The 22,936-nt window shown below is 48.0% G+C and overlaps 1 protein-coding gene across 2 annotated transcripts in view; it reads left to right on the top strand.

The window, feature by feature from the left end:
* Positions 1-2,977: 2,977 nt before the first annotated feature.
* The window catches only part of SEPTIN9 (septin 9), a 145,014-nt gene continuing 125,055 nt past the window's right edge, over positions 2,978-22,936 (top strand). The window contains exon 1 of one of the 2 annotated variants that reach the window (XM_052807447.1): positions 2,978-3,042. In XM_052807447.1, coding sequence (XP_052663407.1) covers positions 3,021-3,042 — 22 coding nt within the window. In that variant the 5' untranslated portion in view covers positions 2,978-3,020. Of the gene's footprint in view, positions 3,043-18,476; positions 18,587-22,936 lie in introns of those variants that run through there. The other variant, XM_052807448.1, reaches the window with a different exon arrangement.

The raw sequence follows: 22,936 nt of genomic DNA, 5'->3' as shown, positions 1-22,936 counted from the left end.
GTTACTTGGTGCTGTTGCCTCTGCCAGTCTCTCCCTCAACTTGACCCTTTCCTGGGCCTCTGGCTCCCTGCCCCAGCCCACCATACATAGCTGGTGGTGCTTGTCTCTCGCTCCTCTGATCACTGTATTATGTTTAGTTTGGGAGACTGCGTATCTCGGTGCAGGACCCCCACATGCTGGGGAATGTACTTGCCTGGAGGATGCCGCTGGGGGAGAGATAGCATGTACCACTTGCAGAAAGTGCCTTTCATGCCTGCCATGAAACTATAACACACATGTTGCAGACTAAGCCATGAAGAACCAGCTGCAGAGGGCATCACAGCTGGGTCAGGCCCAGCAGCTGCTGCAGGAGGTGCAGCATCTGCAGCCTTGGTGGGTGCAGGTGCCAGTGGGCTCAGAGGAGCCTGCCCATGCTCATCCCTTGAAAAAGATCACTGCTGTGTGTGTGGAGCTGGGCATCATGAGACCAAAACAAGTAAGGGTGACACAGCCTCTCTGAAAAGAGGCCAGCTCTGCACCTCTGCCAGCACCGTGCTGGCATAGGAGTGCCAGGGTGGGATGCATTCGGCAGAGGGGATGTCCAGGGCTGGCGCAGGATGGGTGCATATGCCAGGCCAGATCCGAGCTGTTTTGGCAGGGCTGGATGCATGAGGCTCACATGGTGCCTGCCTGTGCTGTGGCTGGGCTGAGCCAGCAGTCTGAATCCCTCACTTTCAGGAACAATAAATTCCCTCACTAATCTTATGAAAGAGGAAAAAAAGCTATAAATGACTTACCTATTTGAGGCCTGTGGTCTCTGCATTGTATTAAACATTAACCTGCCCTTCTGAGCCAAGTGACTGATTCTCTTGGTAATTCTGAGGCCAGGCAGCCAAAGAAAAGGATTCTTTGTCAGACAGTATTTCAGAAAAAAAAAAATCCCTTCAGCCATTTTCTTTCTCATCGTGTTTGTTTGGCCCTGCGGTAGAAAGCCTGCTCCACAATTTGCTGTTTGTATTTGTGCAGTCAAGCTGATCAGATGGCTGTACCCCAGCCATGGCTCTGAAAATGCTGCTCACCAGCAGCCCTGCAAAGGCGCAGGCACACTTTGCACACGTAATCACACACACATGCGGAACCATACACTTAATCGCACACATGTGCACATGTAATCACACACTTAATCAGGCACATGTGCACATATACCCATATGCGAGAAGAACAGAAAGTTGTCTTTTGATCTTCCGTAACGTGTATCCCTGTGAGTATTGAGTATTAAAAGTAGTCGTGCCCATCAGAGAGATGCAGGCAAGAGCAGAGAGGGGGAATTAGCATTCAGGTGTGGGTTCTGCTCCTGACTTTGCACGCACTTGGTGTACAAGGTGGGGCAAGTCATTGTGCTATTGTTTCACCTCCATAAACTGTGACTAATGATTTCAAAAGCACCAGTGGAAAGAGTAATATATTGTTACTATGGGCTTAGATACATGTTTACTTAAGCAACAAAGCTTTGGTGGTTCAAAAGTTTTCTTGATGACTGAGTTTTTTGCTAACATCTCCCTGCTGGAGACCACAGTGTAACAGTAATGCAGCATAGTCATCCAGCAGCGGGTAGAGCTGTTGCTGCTATGAACCTGGGAATGCGTGAGTGCTCCTGAGCTGTTCCAGTGCAAAGTCTGGCTGCTTAGCACCAAATCCCCCAGTGACTTCAGCTAGCTCTTCAAGTTTTGCACTAAAGCCTGAGAGAGGATCAGACAATCCTTTTTTTCATATCTGTTACAGAGGTGATAATCTATGGCTGAGAAATGATAGCAAATACTGATGGGACTGTATCATCTTAATCCAGTTTATCTACTCTCTTCCTCTGTCCCTGTGCAATGCCAGGGTTAGGGGGTAGAACAGTTTTTTTCCTACTGCGGAAAAGTCTAAAACCAAACAGAAAGCCCTTCCTACTGAAATCCTGCCTTTGAGCTGATGGAATTTTCTCATGTGGACGGGACTTGTGCTCCGAACCTTTGCGTGGGTGACTCACCCGAGCAGGCTGTGGAAATCTTTCCAGTGATCAGCCCAGTCCTTCCTCCAGCAGTTCAGGCTCCTGCACTGCACTGTGCCTTTAGTCATAGCTAGTCTTCATTTGCTCTTTCCTCCTGTCTGTGTTCATAATGCCCCCAGCTTATTGCATTTGCGTAACTAATTGTCCAATGTGTGTTTCACAAGGGAGCGATCAGGAGCATGTCTGCTCTCCTGGCAGACCCACATGCTGAGGCACATAAGGAATAGCAAAATGGAGCCTCCTCTTCTCCAGTAACCTGGGGGACATGCCAGATCCCAGTGTTCTGGGGAGCTGGTTATGGGGTAGGTGGCTCTCTGCGTCCCCCCGAGCTGTGAGTAACTGCTCGCACGTACCTCTCCCTGTGTTGTAAGCCTTCATGAGCATTTTGCTCAATTTACAGCCTTGAATGAGTCCTTTAAGTGTGGGTTTGAAGAGGAAAGAGGTGTTTACACCACAGGGTGCTGACAGGCCAGTAATGCACTTTGAACTAGAAACTGTCTGACTTGAGAGCGGGGCTGACCTGAGCCGCTGCAGCAGCAAAGGACTGAATCAAAGCCGTGGGGTGCACCGGGCTGGAGGCATGAAATTCCCTCCCTTCCCTTTGCTGCACCAGCTAAATACACCGGGATTTCCAGGGCTGGGAGCTGGCAGGAGTAATCCCTGGGGATCATTTGTTTTCCGAGGGGATAACGTGCGGCCGTCGGGCAGGCTGAGCCCTGCTCTACCCCTGCCAGTGCCAGGAGAGTTGGAACAGCCCATAACTGTGTGTGAGATTAGGAAAGGTGTGTGCTAATTAATTGGAGCGCTGGGCTGCCCCTCGGCTGGAGCCGCGCGTGGATGCGGTGGTGGAGGGCACGTCCCCTCCCTGTCCCTGCCCGTGCCAACAAAAGGATCGTGCCCGCGGCACGGCACCCTGGGGACCGCTCGCCCCAACGCTTCGCCTGGCTGGCCTCGCTCCCGCTCCTATGTCACAGCTCGAAGCGACGGCATGAAGAAATCTTCATATTCAGGTGAGCAAGCGGCCGCCCTGCTGCCTCTCTCTCCTCTCGACTCTCTCCCTTTGTGTCTGTACTGGGAAATGAAAATGGTTAAAAGACCCCAAAAGTACAACTTGCACGAGCCCTTCTCCCTCCAAGTGGCTCTGTAGCGGAGTGAGCAGCTGTTTCACTGTGTATAAACAAACCCTGTCGATTAGTGGAGAAGGCTTAAAAGGAAAAACAAATCCAGGGAGGCAGCTTGTTCAGGCAGAACTCGGTGTTGGTGGCATGGCATGGAGCTTCTTATTAAGAAGGCACCTGTGCCAGCATGAGCTGCAGTGCCGAGCAGCAGCTTGAAATTAGAACAGGACAGTGGCATTGTGTGTGACACCAGCTGCCTTCGGGGCTGGAGTGGTTTCCAAATCAGGGGTGGAAGAGCAGGGATCCGCTCATGCTATGGGACTCTCCTCTCCCTGCTCCCCATCCTGGCTGTTCTGGTTTTGCCCCATGGGACGAGGGGTTTGCACCCTCTGCTCTCACAGGTTCACACAGGCTCCTTCTTCCCCAGGAGCAAGCAACCACTATTGATGTAATTTCTTTGAGCTTTCTGTGAAATCCTGCCAGTGGTCCCAAGAAGTGGCTGGCACACGACAGAGTGGATGAGTCTCCTACAAAAGGTCTATTGCTCTGTGAAGCTCAGGTGCCTCTGGCAGCTCCTCCAGACTTTGCTCTGTAGCTGACTTCTGCTCGGCTCCAGCTACCAGCCCATGACCCTGTGCTTTGTAAGCCCAGTTCTGCCCTGGCTTTGCTCTGGCTGCTACGGGGATGCGGTGTCATTGTGCTGGCTTCCTCCTAATGTCCTGAGTCATGGGTCTGGCCACATTGCAGGGGTGCTGGGGTAGATGCCATGATGCGAGTCACTCAAGCTCTGTCGTGGCCAACAGGACTCTGCCTCAGCTCATAAGCCACAGGAGCTGGGGGTTTGTCTTCACTTGGAAAATTCCATGTGATGCTGCTGCCTGTTTATTGTTAAAATTAATCAGTAACGTTTCTGTCTTGCACATTTCTCATTAGTGTCGCTAAATGGACTGCCAGGGAGGTTTTATTAGGGCTTGTATGCCGGGAACCTGAGAAAGCATAAGCATGATTATTAGCACATTGTAATGGATTAAAGTGGGTATTAATGGTTGTGCATTGTGCGTAGGGAAACGTGTTATTTGTACAGGCCTCCTGAGGTGCAGGCGGTGGCTAAAGCAGCCCTGGAGCAGACAGGAGCAGTGCAAGAACAGGTCTGGAGATAACTGGCTGTCATAAGAAAAAGCTGTCAGTATTGTGTGACCTGATATTATGACTTCTTGCAGATGAGGCCAAGTGGTCCATAATTGCTTTGCTTGCTTTGGGCTGATTGTGCTGGAGTGGAGCTGTGGCACTGCAAAGCCCCTGACGTGACCGGTGTATCTCTGGGCAGTGTCCAAATCCACCTTCAGTTGATGTTGCAATGAGGTTGGTTGACATCTGGTCAGTACCTTTAATTCAAAAGGGACTGCAGTTGTATTTTGGAAACACTCTGTTTGCTTTGAGGTTTCCCTTGGTAGGGTTGCAGCTATTTAAGGAAAAAGAACAAGAATTACACTAGCCAGGATGCACTACATTGAAGCAACAGGATAATTGCACTATGACCACCACTATCTTACAAAAAGCACAGACAGCTCTTCTGAGCAGCTCTCGTTTGCACGTTGCAAAGGCTTCGCTTTCAGCATTGCAGCTCCTGGCCGTGCTGTGCTGGGGCCTTGCCTCTCGCTGATTCATCGGGCAGAAAGGCACTCGATGAATCACCCGCTGCGCTGGAGAGACTGCCTTTGGAGAGCTGCCACCTCTGTGCGGGGCAGAGCCAGCCTTCCTTGTCCCATAAATCTGATGGTTTTACAAATCGGGGAAGAGCGACAGCAACTTGCTTTGGGGAATTTCACTGGGAAATTTGGGAATCCAAATTGCTTCTCCAGGACATGAGTAAGATGTACAGAGTGCTGCAGAGCCTCTGAGCTTTCTACTGCCAGAGAAACTGGTGAGGTGACAAAGTGACTTCTCAGCTGCAAAGACAGCGCTTCCCAAGCACGTTGCTGACAACCCCTGACAGGCTGGAAAGGCACAGTGCCTGGCTGAGAAACTCCTGAAAATGATGGCAAAAGGAAACAATAAGCATCTTTTAAACACTTTTTGAGGTTAGGGATCATCCCTCGCTGGCCTTGTTTGCTCCTCTTCAGTATATTCTGGATCCGTTCTGTGGACTGGGTCCCACTGAACCCAGCTGCGGGGTCTCACTTGACTTCACAGGGCTGAGGCTCCAGCTCCATCCTGCTCCGTGAACACAGCAACGCTGCTGTAGTGCTCTCCTGTTGGCAGGCTGCTCCCCACCCCAGGCAAGATTTAATTTTTCTGAAGTACTTCAGGGGAAATCGTTACCCATCTGCTATGACTTCTGAGCACAGGCCACGTAGGTGCGGTCAGGATAAAGAGTCTGCCTTCGGATGCTTTACCTCGTACCGGCAGAGAGAGGCTCAGACCTTTGTGCCATAGCTGTGGGCACACGTGGCTCAGCCCGGTAACACTTTTTTTTCCTGGAACTTCCCGGCAGCAGCAGTAGGAGGAGGGGAGAGGGTGAAAAGGGGATATTACACAGCAAGTTAAAAATGAGCAATAACCGCTATTGAAGCCAGCCTTTACATGTTTGCTTTAGGGATGTCTATTATTTCAGATGCTTAAGGCAAGGAGAGTTTTTTCTGAGATGTTATACTTGTCCTGGAATACTATTTTTTTAAGGATTTTTCAATACTCATTTTCCATTACTCAAGCACAGTTGCATCGCCAAAGAAACAACAGACAGGATTGACACGATGATTTATAGGTATTTTCAAGGATGGTGCAAATTGTTTTGGCCAAGGACTGTTTGCAGTTTCAGGTTTATGTAAGATGTTGGCATGCACTGAAATAAGGATTGCCCTAATTACAGTACCTCCAGAATTATCCATAGTGGTTACGTGTGACCCACCCTTACCTAAACTGTGGACTCCTAATTTATTGCTTAGGCACTTAGGGAGAAATAACTCTTCATATATGAGCTAAGGCTATAGGGAAAACTGCAGGAGTAACAGAGAGAACTGTGATATGATCCTCGTATTAGGATTTGGGAACAATTTTTTTCCCATATCATGACTCGCAAAATAATTCCCTATAAAACACAGGCAATAGAATATGAGTCAAATTGGAATTGTTGGCATTATCTAGACTGGGAAGCTTTGGGGAAAGAGCTCTGTCCTCTGATGGGCTGGTTTATAGCATCCCAGGATCCCCTCCTGCCCCAGACCCATCTTGTTGCCTTGGACCGTATGGCATCCTGCAGATGCTGAATGCCCGCAGCTCTGGTTCAAGGCAGCAGCAGTTACAGGTGTTAGGGGGGCAAGTCGGGTTTGCACCCTGCCAAAGGGTGGGCTCCCTGTTTGTGCTCCGGTACATGCAACCGGTGAAGAAGAAAAGCAAGGGAGGTCTTGCTGGGGGTGAGCAAGAGCTGCGGTGTGCAGCTGTGATAGCACAGGGACATGCACTGCAGCAAGTGCTCATCTGGCAGTAAATGAAGGAGTTTCTCAAAGCGCAGTGAAGAAGCGGTGGGTGGACTTGGGCCCCCCCTAAATAAGCATCAAGGGCTGTGGCTGGACCGGTGCTGCCTGTTGTGGGGGCCTCGGTACATCACTGGCTGCAGCCAGTCTTCTGAGATGGTCTGGAAAGACTGAGGCTGAATCTTTTTCAGGCTAATACTGTGCGAGAGAGGCCCAGTGCAGTTCCTTCGATGGCTTTTAACGTCACTGTCATAAAAGTTGCTGGGTGGGGCAGAGATGACCTGGTGTTTGCAGAGCCCCATTGTTCTCTCCTGAACCAGACCCCATCTCCTGTCAGCTAACTGGTTTTGTGTTTGTCTAAGCCATGGAAAAATGAACAGAGTTGTTCAGACTGATTTTTTTTTTTTAGTTCACTGGGCAAACTGCAGTATCAAGGAAAAAATATCGCTTGGATCCAACAAAAACATTCATTTAATTTTAGATTGTCATTTTGAACAGAAATTCAAAACAGTTTGTTTTGAAATACATAAAAATAAAAAAGCCATTTTTTTCAGCTCAAACTCACAGCTAGCTCTTACTCCCCAAAACCTGTATTGCTGGGCCAACAAGCTATCATTAAAAAAAAAAAAAAAAAAAAATTGTACTGAGGATTTGGAATCAACCACAAGAAGCTGGATCCTCAGTCTGTGGCTGTTCAAAGCTATTGCTCAGAACCTGAATTCAGTGCAAGCAATGCCTCAGATGAATGAACTATCCTGTCGCCCCATTTCCACTCGCTATCTCTATGTGAAACAGCCCTGCTTGCGCCTCATGTGCCAAAGCATGTCCGTGGTGTCTCTGTTGCAAGTAAGTTGTTTAGCTGCTGTGGATCGAGAGCAAAGCACTTTGCAGTTTTTTAGCTTTGCAACTGGTAACAAGCTGGTTAATGAAGAGGCACAACAGCCACTGGCATGGCTATGTAGTGCTTGTGCAAACAGATGGTGTAGTAAGTAAATGCATCAGCCTTCAGAAAGGCTTCTGCAAAATAGCAGGAGCAGAAAAAATGCCAGGGTTTCTGGTTCATCCTGTGTCCTCACGGCTTGGTGGGAGAGCTACCACTGGAGCCACACAGGTGGTGGAAGAGCACCCTGCAGATCTCAGCATGCTGGTTATTGAGCTGTGTCTCTCTGCTTTTATTTAAGGCAAAAGTTTCTGTGCTGCGTTGTCGTGTTGCTTACAATTGAGTCCTATCGCTTACCTTGCTCAGAGGATGCCATTTTGGCTCTGCCACATCCCTGCCTTCTCCCTCTTCCAGGTCTCTGTACTTGAGCAGAGCAGTGAAGCCTGGCCTGGGCTTCCTTCCTTTCCCGTCGGTGGCAGAGCAGAGCTGAAGCATTTGTAAAGTCAATGCAAGTGTAGGGCATGTGAAGGGGAAGGAAAACGGTTAGGAGAGAGTCTTGGAGCCCAGGAGTAGAGGGAAGAAGAGGAATGGTGGTGCTGGCAGTGCCCTCATGGGGTGAACTGCTCCAGGAACACTGGTCCCTTGCCTGAGGCTGTGGAAGTTTTGCACAACGTGGTTTTGCGTTGCATTGTGATACCTTGTGTTATTGAAATAGCAGGAAGGAAAATAACAAGGACTACGAAATGAACTTGTTTCTTGATAATCCAAGAATAGCAGGAGGCTGGTGCACAGACAAAAGGCTTTGCGTATTTTCAGGATGCCGAAAGCTCTGCAGGTTGGCTTGGCCAGCTGCGTGGATGATCTGCATCATTCAGATCCATGTGAAAGCTGGTTGATACCAAACATCCATGGCCCCCTGTCCTTGCTTTAAACCCCCCAAAGAAAAGAGAAAACGAACATGATGCACTTCCTACAAGGCGAACACTTGCTCACTGTTTCAGACAACCGCATCTCTGACTAGTGCGTGCCTCACGCTCACACTTTCCAAACAGCGATCGGCAGCCACGGTGCCTCCTCACATTCACACGTTCTGCCGGGTGGGTTTTCTTCCCCAAGCCCCATCATTTATTTTTTTACCACTCCATCTATCGCATCACGCTGTTTGTTCCTTGCTCCATCCCTGCCTGTGTCACTTCATCTCTGCATGCACGGTTGGACGTGGACTTTGACGTTCCCGCTGGCTGCTCACCCCAGGTTTGTTGTTTGAGCTATAGCAACATTTAGAGATGCCCAGATGGAATGGGTACCATTGCCCTGAGCACTGTGGGAATGAAGGGCAAAAATATGCATGGCCTTCCGTCCCCACACCTCCGAATTTCTCAATGACTGGTGTATGATGGGCTGCAGAGGCAAACACTGTGTGAGCAGGGCAGTGTCGCAGAATGTGCTCCCAAGCCAACGCTGTGGCTGAGAGGCAGCATTGCCCAGGTCTGCACTGTATGGCTAACAGCTGAAAACCTTTAACAATTCTTTTGATTACTTTTAAAATGAAAAAGGTGTGTGCTTTAGAGAACTGGATTTCTAACATGCATGTCCTCTCTTGTGGTAGGTAGCAAAGACTGTAATTTTCCTAGAGTGCTACAAATTGTTGGAGTCTCGTTTGGGTGAAATTACCCTGATCCTCGGACAGAAAGTTCTCAGCTGCCTTCAGGGCCTCACAGTCTGTTTCTGTGGCTTAGCAGTTATCAAGAGCTGTTGATGGCAGCTGGCATCAGTCCTGGCAGACTTACCTCTGCGCTTCCTTGCTGCAAAAAATGAGGTGAGACCGTGAGATGTCCAATCAAAAAGCACAATTGTTATATTTTACTCGCATGATGACAGAATATATTGTCATAAACGTCAACACAATCTGCTGTTGCATGTTTCTGATGGCTCATGATGATTGATGTAATCTTGTTACGAAAAAATTCTCCTGTAGCAGTGCCATGCTGTGCTGGGGTGACAGGATCAGTGTGATGGGTTTGGCTGGGTTCTCCGCCATTGCCAGATTTGGCTGGTGTGAGTGGGCAGTGGTAGGGCTTTGCTTCAGGTAGCAAAACTTCCCAACATCTGTTAGGAAGTAGTTTGGAGAAGCAAGGGAATTCAGCCTGTGGAGAAAGCCAAATAAGAAACCATAACAGGCAGACATATGCAGAAAATAACAAAAAAGCCACGTGGGGCTCAAAGGGGTGATTATCTGCTTCCCCAAAACACTGATCATCTTCCCATGCGCAGCTGGGGTGAGGAAGGAGAAGTGGTGCCATGTGGAACAGGGAAATGTTACTGCAAAGAGTAACTCCCTGCCTGCAGGGAAATCCCTCCCAAAAGCAGTGCTGCTGGTTACCAGGTAGCAGGTGGAGCTTTTTGTGTGAGGCTAACCTGTCCCCTCTTAGACAAGAAATGTCTTGGGTTTTGCAACATTAGGTGGGATCCAAATCCAGGGCAGTCTGTGGAAGAGGAGAGAACTTTGTATCGCAGCAATTTGTGAAGATTTAACTGGTCGGATAGATGTGTGAAGTCTCTGCTTGCTTTTTGTAAGCTCCCTGGTGCCACGCAGGAGAGGGTAGGATCACCTGTCCCTTGGGGTGATGCTAACTGGCCATGCCAGTGTGTTTAACAACACACCAGGGAGTTTCCCTTCCTGCCCGGTCCCGGTGTCCTCAGGAAGAGCAGCCGTGTTCGGCAGCCCTGGGTGTGCAGCCTTCGTTCCCTGTGGAAATCACACGCTGCAAGCAGTGGTGCAGTGGGAGAGAAGCAGCACAGTCACTGGTGAGTCAGCCTGCTCCCACGCTGGCCTGCAATGACTTACCAGTGACAAGGGTGGCTCAAAGCACCCTTTAAAGGGTTTATGTTTAAGAGGGGGGGTTCACGGCTGCCTGGGAAGCTGCTTCCTTCTGTGTAACTCATTGCTCAGATGACAGCGCAGGCTTGCAAAGGCCTTTCTTGCAGCTGCTGTGAGATGGGACGCTTGGTCCATCACTGTAGAAGCCCGAAAGGGAATCCTGGCTTTGTGCTTGTAAGGTAACTTCCACTGTCATGTGCACAAACTAGCCTCTCACAGGGCTCTGTGGGATTCAGACGTCTCTAGAGCAGAGGCCAGCATCAGTGTGGGATGGCACCAGGAGGATGGGAAGGGAAAATTTTTGTTCAGTGCTGCTACATTTGTGAAAAAAGCTGGCTGTGCTGGGCAGAAAAGGGCTCCTTGTGAAGTTCTTGCTCAAGCTTTAACATTGATCATTGCACTGCAGAAGTCTGAAGCACAATATAAGGTACCTCCATGGCCTGAACTTTTAATTTCAGGTAGGGCAGGCTCAAATCTGATGCCCAGAGCATGTAACTGTCCCCTCCGTTTCCCTCAAACACCATGCTGCCTTCGAGGCTCCCAGGTCAAGCAGATGGAATTTTAACTGGAGGGACCATTACAAGCTGGAACTAGCAGCAAAAGGGTTTTTTCTTTTCCTTTTTTTTTTTTTTTTTTCCTTTGTCCATGCCAGATGAGTATTATTTACAGGAAACACTTTGTGCAGCTCTGAGATTTGTTTAGAGAAGGAGTGTAGGGGTAGGAGACAGCTAAAGGCATAATGGAAATTAAAAAGGTCATGGCAATGCTCAAGAAAGTCCATAATTTCCTGGTGTGGGAGTATTACTATTCTGGGGACCGAGGGAATAATGGAGCTCAGGCTCTGGTTTCCTGGGGAGAGAGTGCTTGCCGAGGGATGATCTGCAGAGGAACCAGCTCCTTTTGGGAAGAGCTCAGCACCCAGCAGCTCTTGCTGGGCTAAACCCAAAGCAGCTGCTGGGGACACAGAAGGTCCCTGATGCTCAGCACATCTGGAGTCACGTCCCTTTGCAGGCTGCGGCAGTGATGCCGGAGAAACTCGGAGTGCACATACTTGGGGAGCAAGTTGGACTCCTGATCCTCAAGAGCAGCCCCTGGGTGCAAGTTTGCTTTGGTTTTTGATGTTATCAAGGGAAATGGGGATTGCCTATAGCTTTATATAATGGACAGAATAAACAAAGGAAACGAGGACAAGATGCCCTCAGCAATTACTGCTGAGAGCTGTTGTTAAATGACTCAGTGGCTGAGTTGTAAGTGCCTGGACACGTACAAATAAAAGCTGCTGAGAAGAATAACAGATCTTGGTGCGTTACAAGTCAGGACAAAGGACTTGCACATGATAGACCATGGGAGGTGGCAGGAGTTTGTTCGAGTGAGTTTAAGGTTGATGAAAAGCTGTGAGTTAAGGAGGCTTTGTTTTGCCTGCTGGAAAGGTACAGCTCTGGGCTGCAGAAGAGCTAGTGTCTCCCACCGACTCGGCTGGTGGGGAGCTCCCAGCCTGCCCAGGTCTGTGATCTGAGGGTGTCAGCCACCGGCACTCTACAACTGCTTTGCTCTCCTAATGTTCAGTTTCCATCTTCCATCCGATGTGACTTACAATTAATTTTTTTTAATTAAAAGCAATATATCTATTTTTAAATCAGTAGGAATGAGGATGAAACATAATTCATTGCCTGCATGGAATTTAATTTGAAGCACTGAAAGTTGATGTTGTTGCCAGTCCAGTCCTAAATGCTGTAATCCTCCTCGTCCTCTGGTTTGCTTTGGGGAAGGTTTTTGACCTCGCTGACTTTCAGTGTTCTAGTGATAAAAGGAGTCACGTGTGCTGTATTGCTTTTATCTAAGGTTAATTGCTAGAAACACCAGGAAATCCTTAAATTCAGACCTTTATTATGTGCTCTTGCAGCCCTATGTGCTGCATGAAGGGTTTTTTCCCCTTTGGTGTCCTGCCTTCATGTGTTTGAGAGTATGTTTTATCAAATTGGGCATAATACTGAGAAATTTGAGTTTGAGTTGTGCCCAAGTTGTACCAAAACCACCACATCCTACCATGGCATTTCAAATGCCTCTTTTTAATTTTTTTTTTTTTTTTTTTTTTTAAGCAGATAGGTTATGACTCTCGGAACTGTTGAGTATTTACTGAACAGTTCAGACTTACGCAGCCTGAAGGACTAACATTACTGTAGCTAATTGCCCTTCGACGTTAATTGTCATTCAACTACATCTGCATCTGTAAACGCTTTCCCAAATTGCTGTACTGACAAGTGAGATGCTTCAGTTGGCGAGTCCCACATCTGAGCACGGAAAGGCTGTCAGTGCTGCGGGTTGTCGGGGGATGTCATGGCTTGGGTGGTCTCCCCCGTCCTGCTTGGCAGCTGCAGTGCAAGGCTGTGATTTATTTCCCGGAGTGGGTTTTTGTCAGATAAACCTCCCAACAGTGATGTGAAATAATCCGACAGCTGATTCCTGCAGTTAATATTGGGAAGGATGAGCTCAGCCCTTGCGAGTTTGATCCATCTGTGGAGGTTTCAAACCTGCCTCTGTGGCAGAGCTCTCTGCTCCGTGTGCTCCTTCACGGACCAGCCGCTCTCTAGGAAATCAGTATCAGGCCTTGATGTTTTAAAACGCATGTCAGGCTTTTCGGACAGTGTATGTGGTGGGGAGAGGGGAGGAGGATGTCTGTGGCTGTGGGGTTTTTTTGTGCATGTTTGGCTTTGCTAAGTTTTTTAAGATCATCGTGGGAAAAGTAAGAGCCCTGTGCTTGAACTGTGGTGGAGAGGGAATAGTAAAAAGTTGTTTCATAATATGTGTCTGGATTAATATTCAGATCTTACTGAGCCTTTTATGTCCTTTGGGCTGTGAATGTAAGTATGGGAGCCCCTGGGAATGGATATAAGCCAGAAAAGCCTCCCATGTCAATGTACTGGGTGCTTATTATGGCAGGCATCTGCATTAAACCCTTTTATAGACTGTTCCTTGGCGGACAGTTTGTGGACTGCTGTTGGCAGAGTTTGTAACACAGAAGAAGGGTTAGTGGCTCTGGACACTGGGAAGCAAGGAGCTGGAAGGTTGGTCCAGGGCATAGTCACACAACCTCTGGCGAGCAAAACCTGACCTCAGTTCTGGGTAAAAATAAACAGTGTCCTTGTTCCTAGCCCTGTGGAGATATTTCTGTGTCCAGAGCCCCTCCATCCGATGGACAGACTGCTACTGAGAGGCACAGCAGAGGTGAGAAGTGTTTCCTGCAGATCAGGTGCACACGGGAGCATGGGTGAGCAGATGGGGAAAACAGAAGCTGTGCTCACCGAATGTGTACACCAGTGGAGATTGATGGGGGAAGACCAGTACAGGAATGTGGAGAGGCAGGAGCAAGGGCTGGGCCTGGAAGGGCAGGAGAGGAGGATGCAGATCCAGTGCACGGCACAGCCCGCAGTGCTGCTGGACTCGGGGAGGGAGCAGAGATGCAACAAAGGAAGCGACTTCACTGGTGAACTCAGTGTGTTTCCTTCTCAGACACCCCAGGGGATATTTTGAGCATTTCTGCAGCTCTCTCCCAATGTGCTCTGAAGGTGGGGAAGATGGGGACAGGAGGTGAACCAGGTTCCATGTGCTTCTGGGTTGAAGCTGGTCAGCTCTGGGGGAGGAAGAGTAGAAAGCATCAAATCTTGTAAGAATGCAAGAGAAAACGTCAAGACAGGAAACAGCTTCTTCAGAGAGTTATGTGCTAGGATGAATTAGAATAGCCAGAATTTGTACTGGGGCATACTGGGAGGGATGCTGGAAGAGAGCTGTGGTAGCCTCTGAGAAGGTAAGAGCTATACAAGTCACCCTTGAATTATTTTACAATTACATTTCTTTGTTATAGATGTTGTTATAAATAGTCTGATGAGGTAGTATGAGTTCTCATGACTTCAGAAAGAAATTCTTATTGATAATTTCCACTCTGTGAACACTTCACAGTGAGGTTGGCCATCTGCATAGGAATTCACCTTTCTCATGAATAGCACAGGAGCAATAGACAGTTTGTAGCCTTGTCTTCAGAGCTTCCCTTGTATAATCACAGCACAGGTAGAGGGCACAGGGCTCTCTTTGAACTTCTCAGACAGACCCCAGGCCCCTACATGTGCGAATGGTGCCTTCTTTAGCACACCTTAGTATGTGTGGGGTTTTAACTCTTCTCAGCTGGACAGCAGGAATGATAACCAGAGGGAAAAACCACCCTGGTTTCTTAGGTCAGGAGCATTCAGGACCAAAAGTTGCATATTATTTTTAAATCTACATGATTTGTTGCAAAAGGTGTCACTGGGTGGAGAACAGTGGGTCAGAAAAGGAGAAGACATGGTGTTAAAAATACTCATCTTGTGCTCAGTATGGCAATAAACTCTGAGTGCATATGAAGGGTAGGCTGCTCGGATACCCTGCTGATGCGCTGTGGCTTTGCTCCTTCCTCCTTGCCACCTTCTCTCTGCTGACTGTGGGCTGCTGGGGCTGCCTGAGTAGGCACCAGAGCAGTTGCTTTACCCAGGACTGTTCCACGCTCTCCTGCTTTCCGTCTGGAGATGACCTTGTTTGAATTTCTAGGAGAGCACGAAGCTTGCCGGGGTGGGTTTGTTTGTGTTTCTCTCTAAGCAAATACATGGCTGTCACGTGGAGCTGGAGCAGGTGGTGTGCAGCACCTTGTCCAATTCCAAGGTACTCACAGTTTCAAGGCAAAATCATGGCTTATTAACACAGCCTGGAGGACCTCTTGTTAACCCTGTTGAGTGGAGGATGTCTGGGCATTTCCATGAAGCTCTGCTGCTCCCTTGGCACTCATAGGGCTGCAGGGATGGGGCAGGCTGAAGCAGCCAGCTGTGCAGATATGATGGGAGCAGTCTGCTAGCTGCAAGGCAGGCCATGCGTGGTCAGGCTTTCTAGCTTTTTTCATGTAGTTGATCTGTCCTGGCTTCTTACACAGGAGGAAAACTCAAGGGCATGGTAGAACCCCAGATAGACAAGCTGGTTAAGTGCAAACAAACTCTTGAACCAGGGCTGCTCTGCCTGGCACCTGGTAGCTTTTCACATTGAGGATCCAGTGCACAGTGTTAGAGGTTTGCAAAGGGAATGGGTCTAATTCTTACCTTCTGCGAGGTGAACTTCTGGGGCTGAGCCTGGATGCTGCTGGCTGTCTCATTTACATGGCCCTGACAGTCTGCCTTCCACACCTCAACTTGTAGTCAGCTCCATCCCACCTTCCTGTAAGCACCAGCCTGGAGTACTTGTCACCTGAAGCTATTTCTGTAGTTGATGATGATAAAATCTGACAATTCAGCCCATGTATGATATGAATCTTTCTTAGGAACCTCCTGCAACCACTGACTTGAGGGAGTCTAGTTTGTAGATTAGACCTTTGCACTGGTCCTTGCTGAATCACATTGCATCCTATTTGGGTTTGTTGTTTGTTTGTTGCCCGTTTCCAGTGTATCAAGATTAATGCGAATTCTAATATTCTGTAACATACTAGCATTTCATCCCCACTTGGGATCATCTTCATCTTTTATAACCTCTCTATTTCCCATTTCTGATGGTTAATGAATGATGTATCCTTAGGTCAAAACACAGCTGGGAAATCAGGCTTTGGATTAAAAACTGCCTTGACATAGCCTCTTAGAACATCCTGGAAGCATCCAAGCCCTGTTGCCTATAGATTATGGGCAAAATAAGACTATAAACCAAGTAGAGACCTCTGCTTTGGGGGCTTAACAGCCTCCTCTGCTTTTCAAATCATGTAATCATAATCTTTGCAGGATTAAACACTGTTTCAGCTGCGTTTTTTTTTTTTAATTTCACTTTCTTATGGAATAAACTGATGGTGACAGATGCCCAAGAGCCCTGGAGGTCAATGTTTTGTTTACACACAGGAAACTTAAGGCATGAGGGGTGACAATTCCCTCTAGAGAGGGACATGGCTGTTTCTCACCTTCTCCTGGAGCATGGGTCTACCTGGCAGTGGCCTCACTCTGTGCCTGTATCACCAGGGCAAAACCCTACAGAGGGGCTTCGGGCTCCTCCAGGGGAAGTACTTTGTGGATAAACATGGCCTTTTCTCCTGTGCTCCTAAAGCCTTTCCAAGTGTCCATGGGAAATTCTCTGTGAAAGACCTATGCTTATGCCACTTGATTGCCAAGGAAGCTGAGCTGCAGAGAAACAAGCTGCTTCATTCGGTTTGTGTGGCCATGTTGGGACATAATCAGATATCCTGCCTCCTGCTCCTTGTCTAATGACTGTGCAGATAACCAAAGTGCTTCCTATTCTTGTAAGTGTCTTCAGCCTTTCAGACATTGATCTTAAAGCTAGGAGAGAGCTAATATCCTGTATTACAGAGGACCGAGGCCCAGAAAAAAACAAGGTAGAATTTAATTTTGCCTGAGATGAGCCATCTAAAAGCATCTCTGAATCAGAGCTGGTCCCTGCAGCCTTTCTCCAGCCAGGGGCTGTCAGATGATTCACCCTATCTTCCACCTCCATCTTGGGATGGGGCTGACTCACTGGCTGCAGAGCCTGTCTCCTCTGTTGACTATGGAGGGCGTCTGGGGTTCCTGTGCAGATGTTTAATATGCGAACGCTCAGGCTGGTACTGCCCTGAGGCTCCCAGGTATCTGTGGGCGAGTGAGGCATCAAACCTAAGCCGTTGGAGACCTCTGGTTATGATCCTAAGTAGTGGGCATCCTTCCTTCAGAGACACTAAAACATGTGGCCACCAGCTTGCAGCGGTGCAGCGAGTGACTGCTTTGTGTACCAGCAGTTTTCGAAAGAAGTGCCAGCATCCCTCTATGCAGCTGGGGCTGCATCCCCTGACCTGCTCAGGAGAGACCTGATTGAGGAACAACTGGGTCATGCTAAGGACAGGCACTATTACAGATCTGATGTCTCAGAAATGGTAAATACCTTTAGTCTGTACCAGTGAACATTGTTCTCTGGCTCCAAAACTGCTCACAAAGAGGTGCTTTCGTGGAGCGGAAGAGGGGTGCCAGCAGGAAGCTTGCTGAGACAACACAGAAACATTTTCTACCCATGATCTCAGCCTCTGGAGATAAGGCTGGAATTTTGACACCCCCCAGAGCATCCTCCCTTGGCCCCTTGTTGATCCTGCAGCTCTGGACAGGGGAGGGAGGTTCCTGCCTGGACGATGACCCCACAGGGGATACAAAAGGTTGGGGCAGGTTTGGGCTAGAGGAACATGGCAGTGCCATGGGTCCCCTCTGGACATGAGGTGTTGGAGTCCTCTGACTGCGAAAGATGCCATTTGTGAAGGGTCAGCTTGTGTAATGAACTCTGACCGTGGTGTAGAGGTCATCAGAAGGGACCTCAGCCTCCAGACCAAGAAAAACCTTTCAGGTTTGGCTGGCAGCAACTTGTGCATACACTGTGGCAGGTCGCACGCACTGCAGTTCATCACTTATGGCGTAAGGTGCAAGTCCATAAGCTTCACTGTGCTGGGAATACTCGCTCGTGCTGCTGCTTAGCACAGCACAAGGTCTTGGCGGTGCCAGGGTCCGTGCATGGAGGTTTGGGTTACTCAATAGTTGCAGGCTGAGCTTTCCAGGGAGAATCCATGCTGGTACAAAGCAGATCTGAGTCCTGTGCATATGGGTATATTTGTTACAGAAATAGCAGCAATTGCCTTTTTGTTGCAATGGTTTTCATAGTGGAGGCTGAACCTTTGTATCATTGGGGTGAGTGACTCGAGGGAGGGGTTCTGGATGGGGCCCAGACCTCTGCTGCCCGGCTGCGTTACACCGAGCGTGCCATGTTCCACGTACAATGCTGCCTTTCAGCCAGACCTACAGAATAGGCTTTGTGTCTCCTTGTGTGAGCCCTCTTTGAAGAGAGAAATGCTTCCTTAGAGGCTGCAGGCAGTGCTCCGTGACTTGAAATGGTTTTCACCTGTGCCAGGAGTGATTTCACTCTGCCTTTTGCCAGGGCTGAGCTGCTTGGTGGTGCCAGGTGCTTTACCTTTCCCTTGCTGGCAGCTGCAGAAACCCATTAGAGGAACGAGTTGCATTGGGACTGCTTGGTACCTGGGGAGAAGAGTGTGTAATCACGGAGTAGTACCAAGCAGAGGTGGTTCCTACAGCTGGGGTTTATTTAAATGAACCTATTCTTAATTTTCCTGCTGTGGCCCTCTGTAGAGCTGACTGTGGGAGAGTATGGCTTGGCAGAAAGGTAGGTCTTGGGTCTAGAATTATTTTGTCCCTTACAAAGATTTAAAAAGATAAGCCAATAAGATATTGGCACTTATGTATTGATTCTACATCTTGTTTTTAAATTAATTTAGTGCTTTTGTGCTGGGTACCTTACTTCTCTGATGTCCAGCAGCAGGACACAACAGACATATTCTGGGGATCGGCATGGGCAACGGGTATTTCTGAGGACCTACTCCTCCATTAAATGCCTTTAAATGCTTCACATGAGAGAGATTGGGGGGGGAGCCCACAGGAAATTTAATCTCAGTGTTGGCTGCTGACCCCTCACAGTTACAGTCTTAAGCTGCTCGTGTACCTGACTTTGGGACTGTGGTTGGTCTTTCTGTGGGTGTCTGACTTGGAGGAGAGAACTATAAGTGCAGCATCTCTTAAGATAGAGATGGAGCTATACTACAGTTTGTAAAGGCACTTTTGCAAACGGTAGCATAAGCTGATCTGCAACTTTAGGCACTCAAATAAGTCCTAAAAATTGGCTGAAGTTCTCTTCTATTCCAATTTCCCTGCTGCAGCCTCTATTAAATATAATTGTAAGATACAAGGAAAAACATTCAAAGAATGTTACTAGCTTATGAAACTGGATTGCCTTGGCTACTTCTGGGGCAGACTTAATAGGAGAAAACTCTCAATTGTATGGGTCCAGGGCTTCATTGTAGTCTCAAATTGTAACTTCCCTTCTTCCCTGACAGCGGACATTATCTCAGTAATCTATAGATAGTGCCTGAATCATTCTTAACAGTACAGCTAAAATGTAAAAACATTAAATAATATATCCCTCCTGCTCCTATAAGCAGGGGAAGTGTTTGACACCTCCTTTTACAGGCAGAGAAAAGGATACGTGGAGAAGGAAAGTTATGTGCAGCAAGTCATGGTAGAGCCGTGGTGGCAGCTGAGCGGTTCCTGACTCTTCTGTCTGCAGACGGCTTTCCCCCTGCAGCCGAGCTGGTCCTCCCTGGCTGCCTACCTCAGCATCTTCCTAGGGCAGGTTAGCCTCAAATGAGCAGAGAATCAAGATGTGACTGGAGTTGGGTTTAAAGATAAATGTTAGAATGTGGATGTTTGATGTCCCAAGGGAGCAGCTGCGATTCTGAGCTTAAATTTCTTGTGTAGGGTTATCCAGGGAGCTGGTTTCTGAACCACAGCTTGGATCTTGGGCTTTCTGACTCTCAGCCAATTCTGCGTAATATCAGAGTATCGCAGGGGACCTACCAAAGTGATCCAGACTCATCGTTGCATGAACACGTGACTGCAAAGTGTGCGTGTTTTGGCTGCTACTACACTAGGGATGCTCGGGTGGAAGGGCTCCAGGTAGCATTTGTACCCCAGAGTACATTTGTGCGGGTGTTCGATGCAGAGAGAAAAGTGACCATTGTCTGCTTGAGCTTAATGCTTTTTCAAGATTACCTGTTCTCAATCAAGTGGTCAGACAGTTTGCGAATCTTGACCCTGTGTATTTGACTGAGTTTCTGGCTAGGGAGGGACTGGGATTTAGTGATCGTGGTGCCTTGGCTGCTGCTTTACCTGTCACTGGTTCCTTCGTCCAGATGTTACATGGCTGCAGTGGAGCATCTCTCCTACTGCGTGGAGGAAAACGGCACTTTGTCACAAGTCTGGAGTGACACTTGGACTTGCATGTTAGCATCTAAGTAAAATCCCTCGCTGAGTTTTTCCCTTTGCAGTGTCTTCAGAGTCAGACAAATGGTCTCAAAACCAAAGGCTGCCCCTTATCTCCTCCAGCTGTGAATGAGGAGTTGCTCACTAAGGCTGGGGAGTCCGAAGTGGCCAGGTCTGCTCTGGGTGTCCTGATAGCTACAGGTGCTGGCATGCCTCTGCCAGGCAGCCTGGTGGGTCATCCTGGTGGGTCATCCCGGTGGGTCACCCAGGCTCATGAGAACCCTTAACCTCTGCCCTTTGTCGTCTGCAGCCCTTTGGCTAGGGAGCCGCTGCCTCTTTGTTCTTGGCTTTTCTCCTTTATACACCCCCATCCCTCTCTGGGAAAAATCAACATTTGCCTTTCAGAGCCTGGCAAACAGAAGGGGTCTGTATTACATCCTGATGGCAGCCCCAGGCTTGCAGGGCTCCAATGATAAATCCAGTGATGTTTGTTGTGGGGGGACCCTCTGAAACACAAGTTTGGGAGTTCTGTGTGTCTGAAACAAGAGCAGGGAAGCAGCGAGCGGTCACTGAGCAAATGCTGTGGCTGAAAAGTAAAATTTGGATTGCACTGAGGTTGCAAGAAGGCGGCAAGAAATTGATTTAAAATCTAAGTAAGGATGATTTGATTTTTTTTTTTTGTTTTTAATCTGAAGTAACACATTGCTGCTTAGTGCGCTAAAGCTGTGTACAGTGTCAGAGTGCAGCAGAAAGCCAGATGCTGGGCTGGGAATTTTGCACCAGGAGTTCTCCTGTGTGGTCAGAGCCAGAGTGTTATGGGCCTGCGGGGAGTGGGGAGGAGAGCTGTGGGGTGGCTTGGGAGTATTTGATCCATATGGAAATACCACATTGCAGTTTTAAAATTCCTTTCCCCTCCTTCAAATCTGACAGTGATTTTCTCCAACTAATCCATGGCCATTGCCAGACAAACCTGAGAAAATTAGGTGCACTCATGAGTCTGGATGCTGTAAATGTTTGGGTTGGTTTTTTTCTTTTTTTGAAGGCAAAGGATGAGCAGTGATCATTTGGTTTGTTCTTTGTTTGCATAGTGCTCTGCATGTTAAGCCTTATCTCTTGTCCATTCAGGCTCCTGGTGACTCTTGTGCTATTAATGTTAAGGATTAACTAACACGTTTCTAGCTTGCTGAAGATCTTGCGGCAGCTGGTTAATGTAAGAGCTTGATTATTTCCTCCTTTGAGCAAGGCTGCAGCTTTGAGTTCAGATGCCTTTCCTCCTTCCCATCTCTGTTGGGATGCTGCAGGTTCTGCACAAACAAATGGGACCAGATCCAAGCTGCTCTCGGCGATGGCTTTGCGAGCTCTGGGACGTATTCTTGCAAAACCCCCTCATTTAGTGAAAATGCCATGAGGACACTGTTGTAGTTCTTGGGTCCTGCTTCTCTCTTGTGGATTTCAGAAGCTAAGGAGTGTGAGCAAATGAGGAGTGTGGTGAAGACGGTAAATTTAGAGGGACAAGATTTCTCTGGAAATCTGGTTAGCTTCAACAGTGAACTGGAAGTGATTTTAGACTTGACAGTAGTTACCAGGTCCGTTCCCAATTGGTACAGCTTCACAAGAACAGTTTTCTGTTCCTTTATAAATCCTTTCCCCTTCCCTCCTGCTGCTAAGTAAAAGAATCACATAAACCAGCAAAACTGACAATACATACAAAAGACCCATTTTTCCAGTCCCTTCCAATTTGTGTGGATACTTGCATTATAAATACGCATTTGTACAAGTCATCTGATGTGTCAGTGTGGTGACGTGGCATCCCTTCTGCTGCCCGGCCAGATTACTGAAACACTCTAACCAGAAGGATCACAGATGATGACTAACATGCTTTTTCATATGAAAAACTGCTTGTGCTAATTTTTTTTTTTTTTTTTTTTGGTGCTTTCATGATTGTCCAGCGTATCTCCGAATGACTATCGGCTGTGAGGAATTTGTGGGCAGTAAAGAACAGATTATCACAAAGAGCAGTGAAACGATCTTGTTATTTCTGTCAAGTGAATATCTGAGGATTGAGTTTGCTCACCTCAGAATAAACACACAGGGAAGAGGCATGGTCTCTGTGCTGTTTGAAGGCCATTTTAACTACTGAGCAACTTGTCAAAGCACTTGGGGTTGCTCCAATGTTTTAATCTTGACGTTGAGACTGTATGTCTCTGAAAAGCCAAAACTTCATTCAAGCATGAGCTTGAATTCACCAAGACTGGATAAAAAGGTGTGTAGGTTTTGCAGGTCAGTCAAGGCAATTTTCTGGCCATGAGCTCTATGGATGCACCAACTGATTTCCCGAGAATTACTGCAGTTTAATTAGAGTTAAAATCTTGAATCAAAGCCTGAACTTGAGCCAAGGTTAAAGTGCTGGGTCCCTGTCATCTTCTACCACCATGTGCAAGCTTGGCCCTTCTACCTAACTTAGCCCAGGAGCTCTGGGCAGGCCACTGCTGGTCTTGGGGAAGCCTTTCTAATGCTGCAAAAATTAAGGCTTATTTCTTACTGCCTCTTATCATTAGCACAAGCTTTTGGAGCATTTTTTTAGTGTTAGAATGTATTTGGCACCTGCCAGAAGTATAACATTGTGGTAGGAATATATGCATCTTGCTAATGCCAATTTTCCTGTGGTTTCCTTGAGGGTTATCTGTAATCCAGCCTC

Source organism: Harpia harpyja, chromosome 14 (assembly GCF_026419915.1).
Source record: "Harpia harpyja isolate bHarHar1 chromosome 14, bHarHar1 primary haplotype, whole genome shotgun sequence".
Lineage (NCBI taxonomy): Eukaryota > Metazoa > Chordata > Aves > Accipitriformes > Accipitridae > Harpia > Harpia harpyja.
The sequence above is the reverse complement of the archived record's forward strand: the minus strand, read 5'-3'. Positions and strand labels throughout refer to the sequence as shown.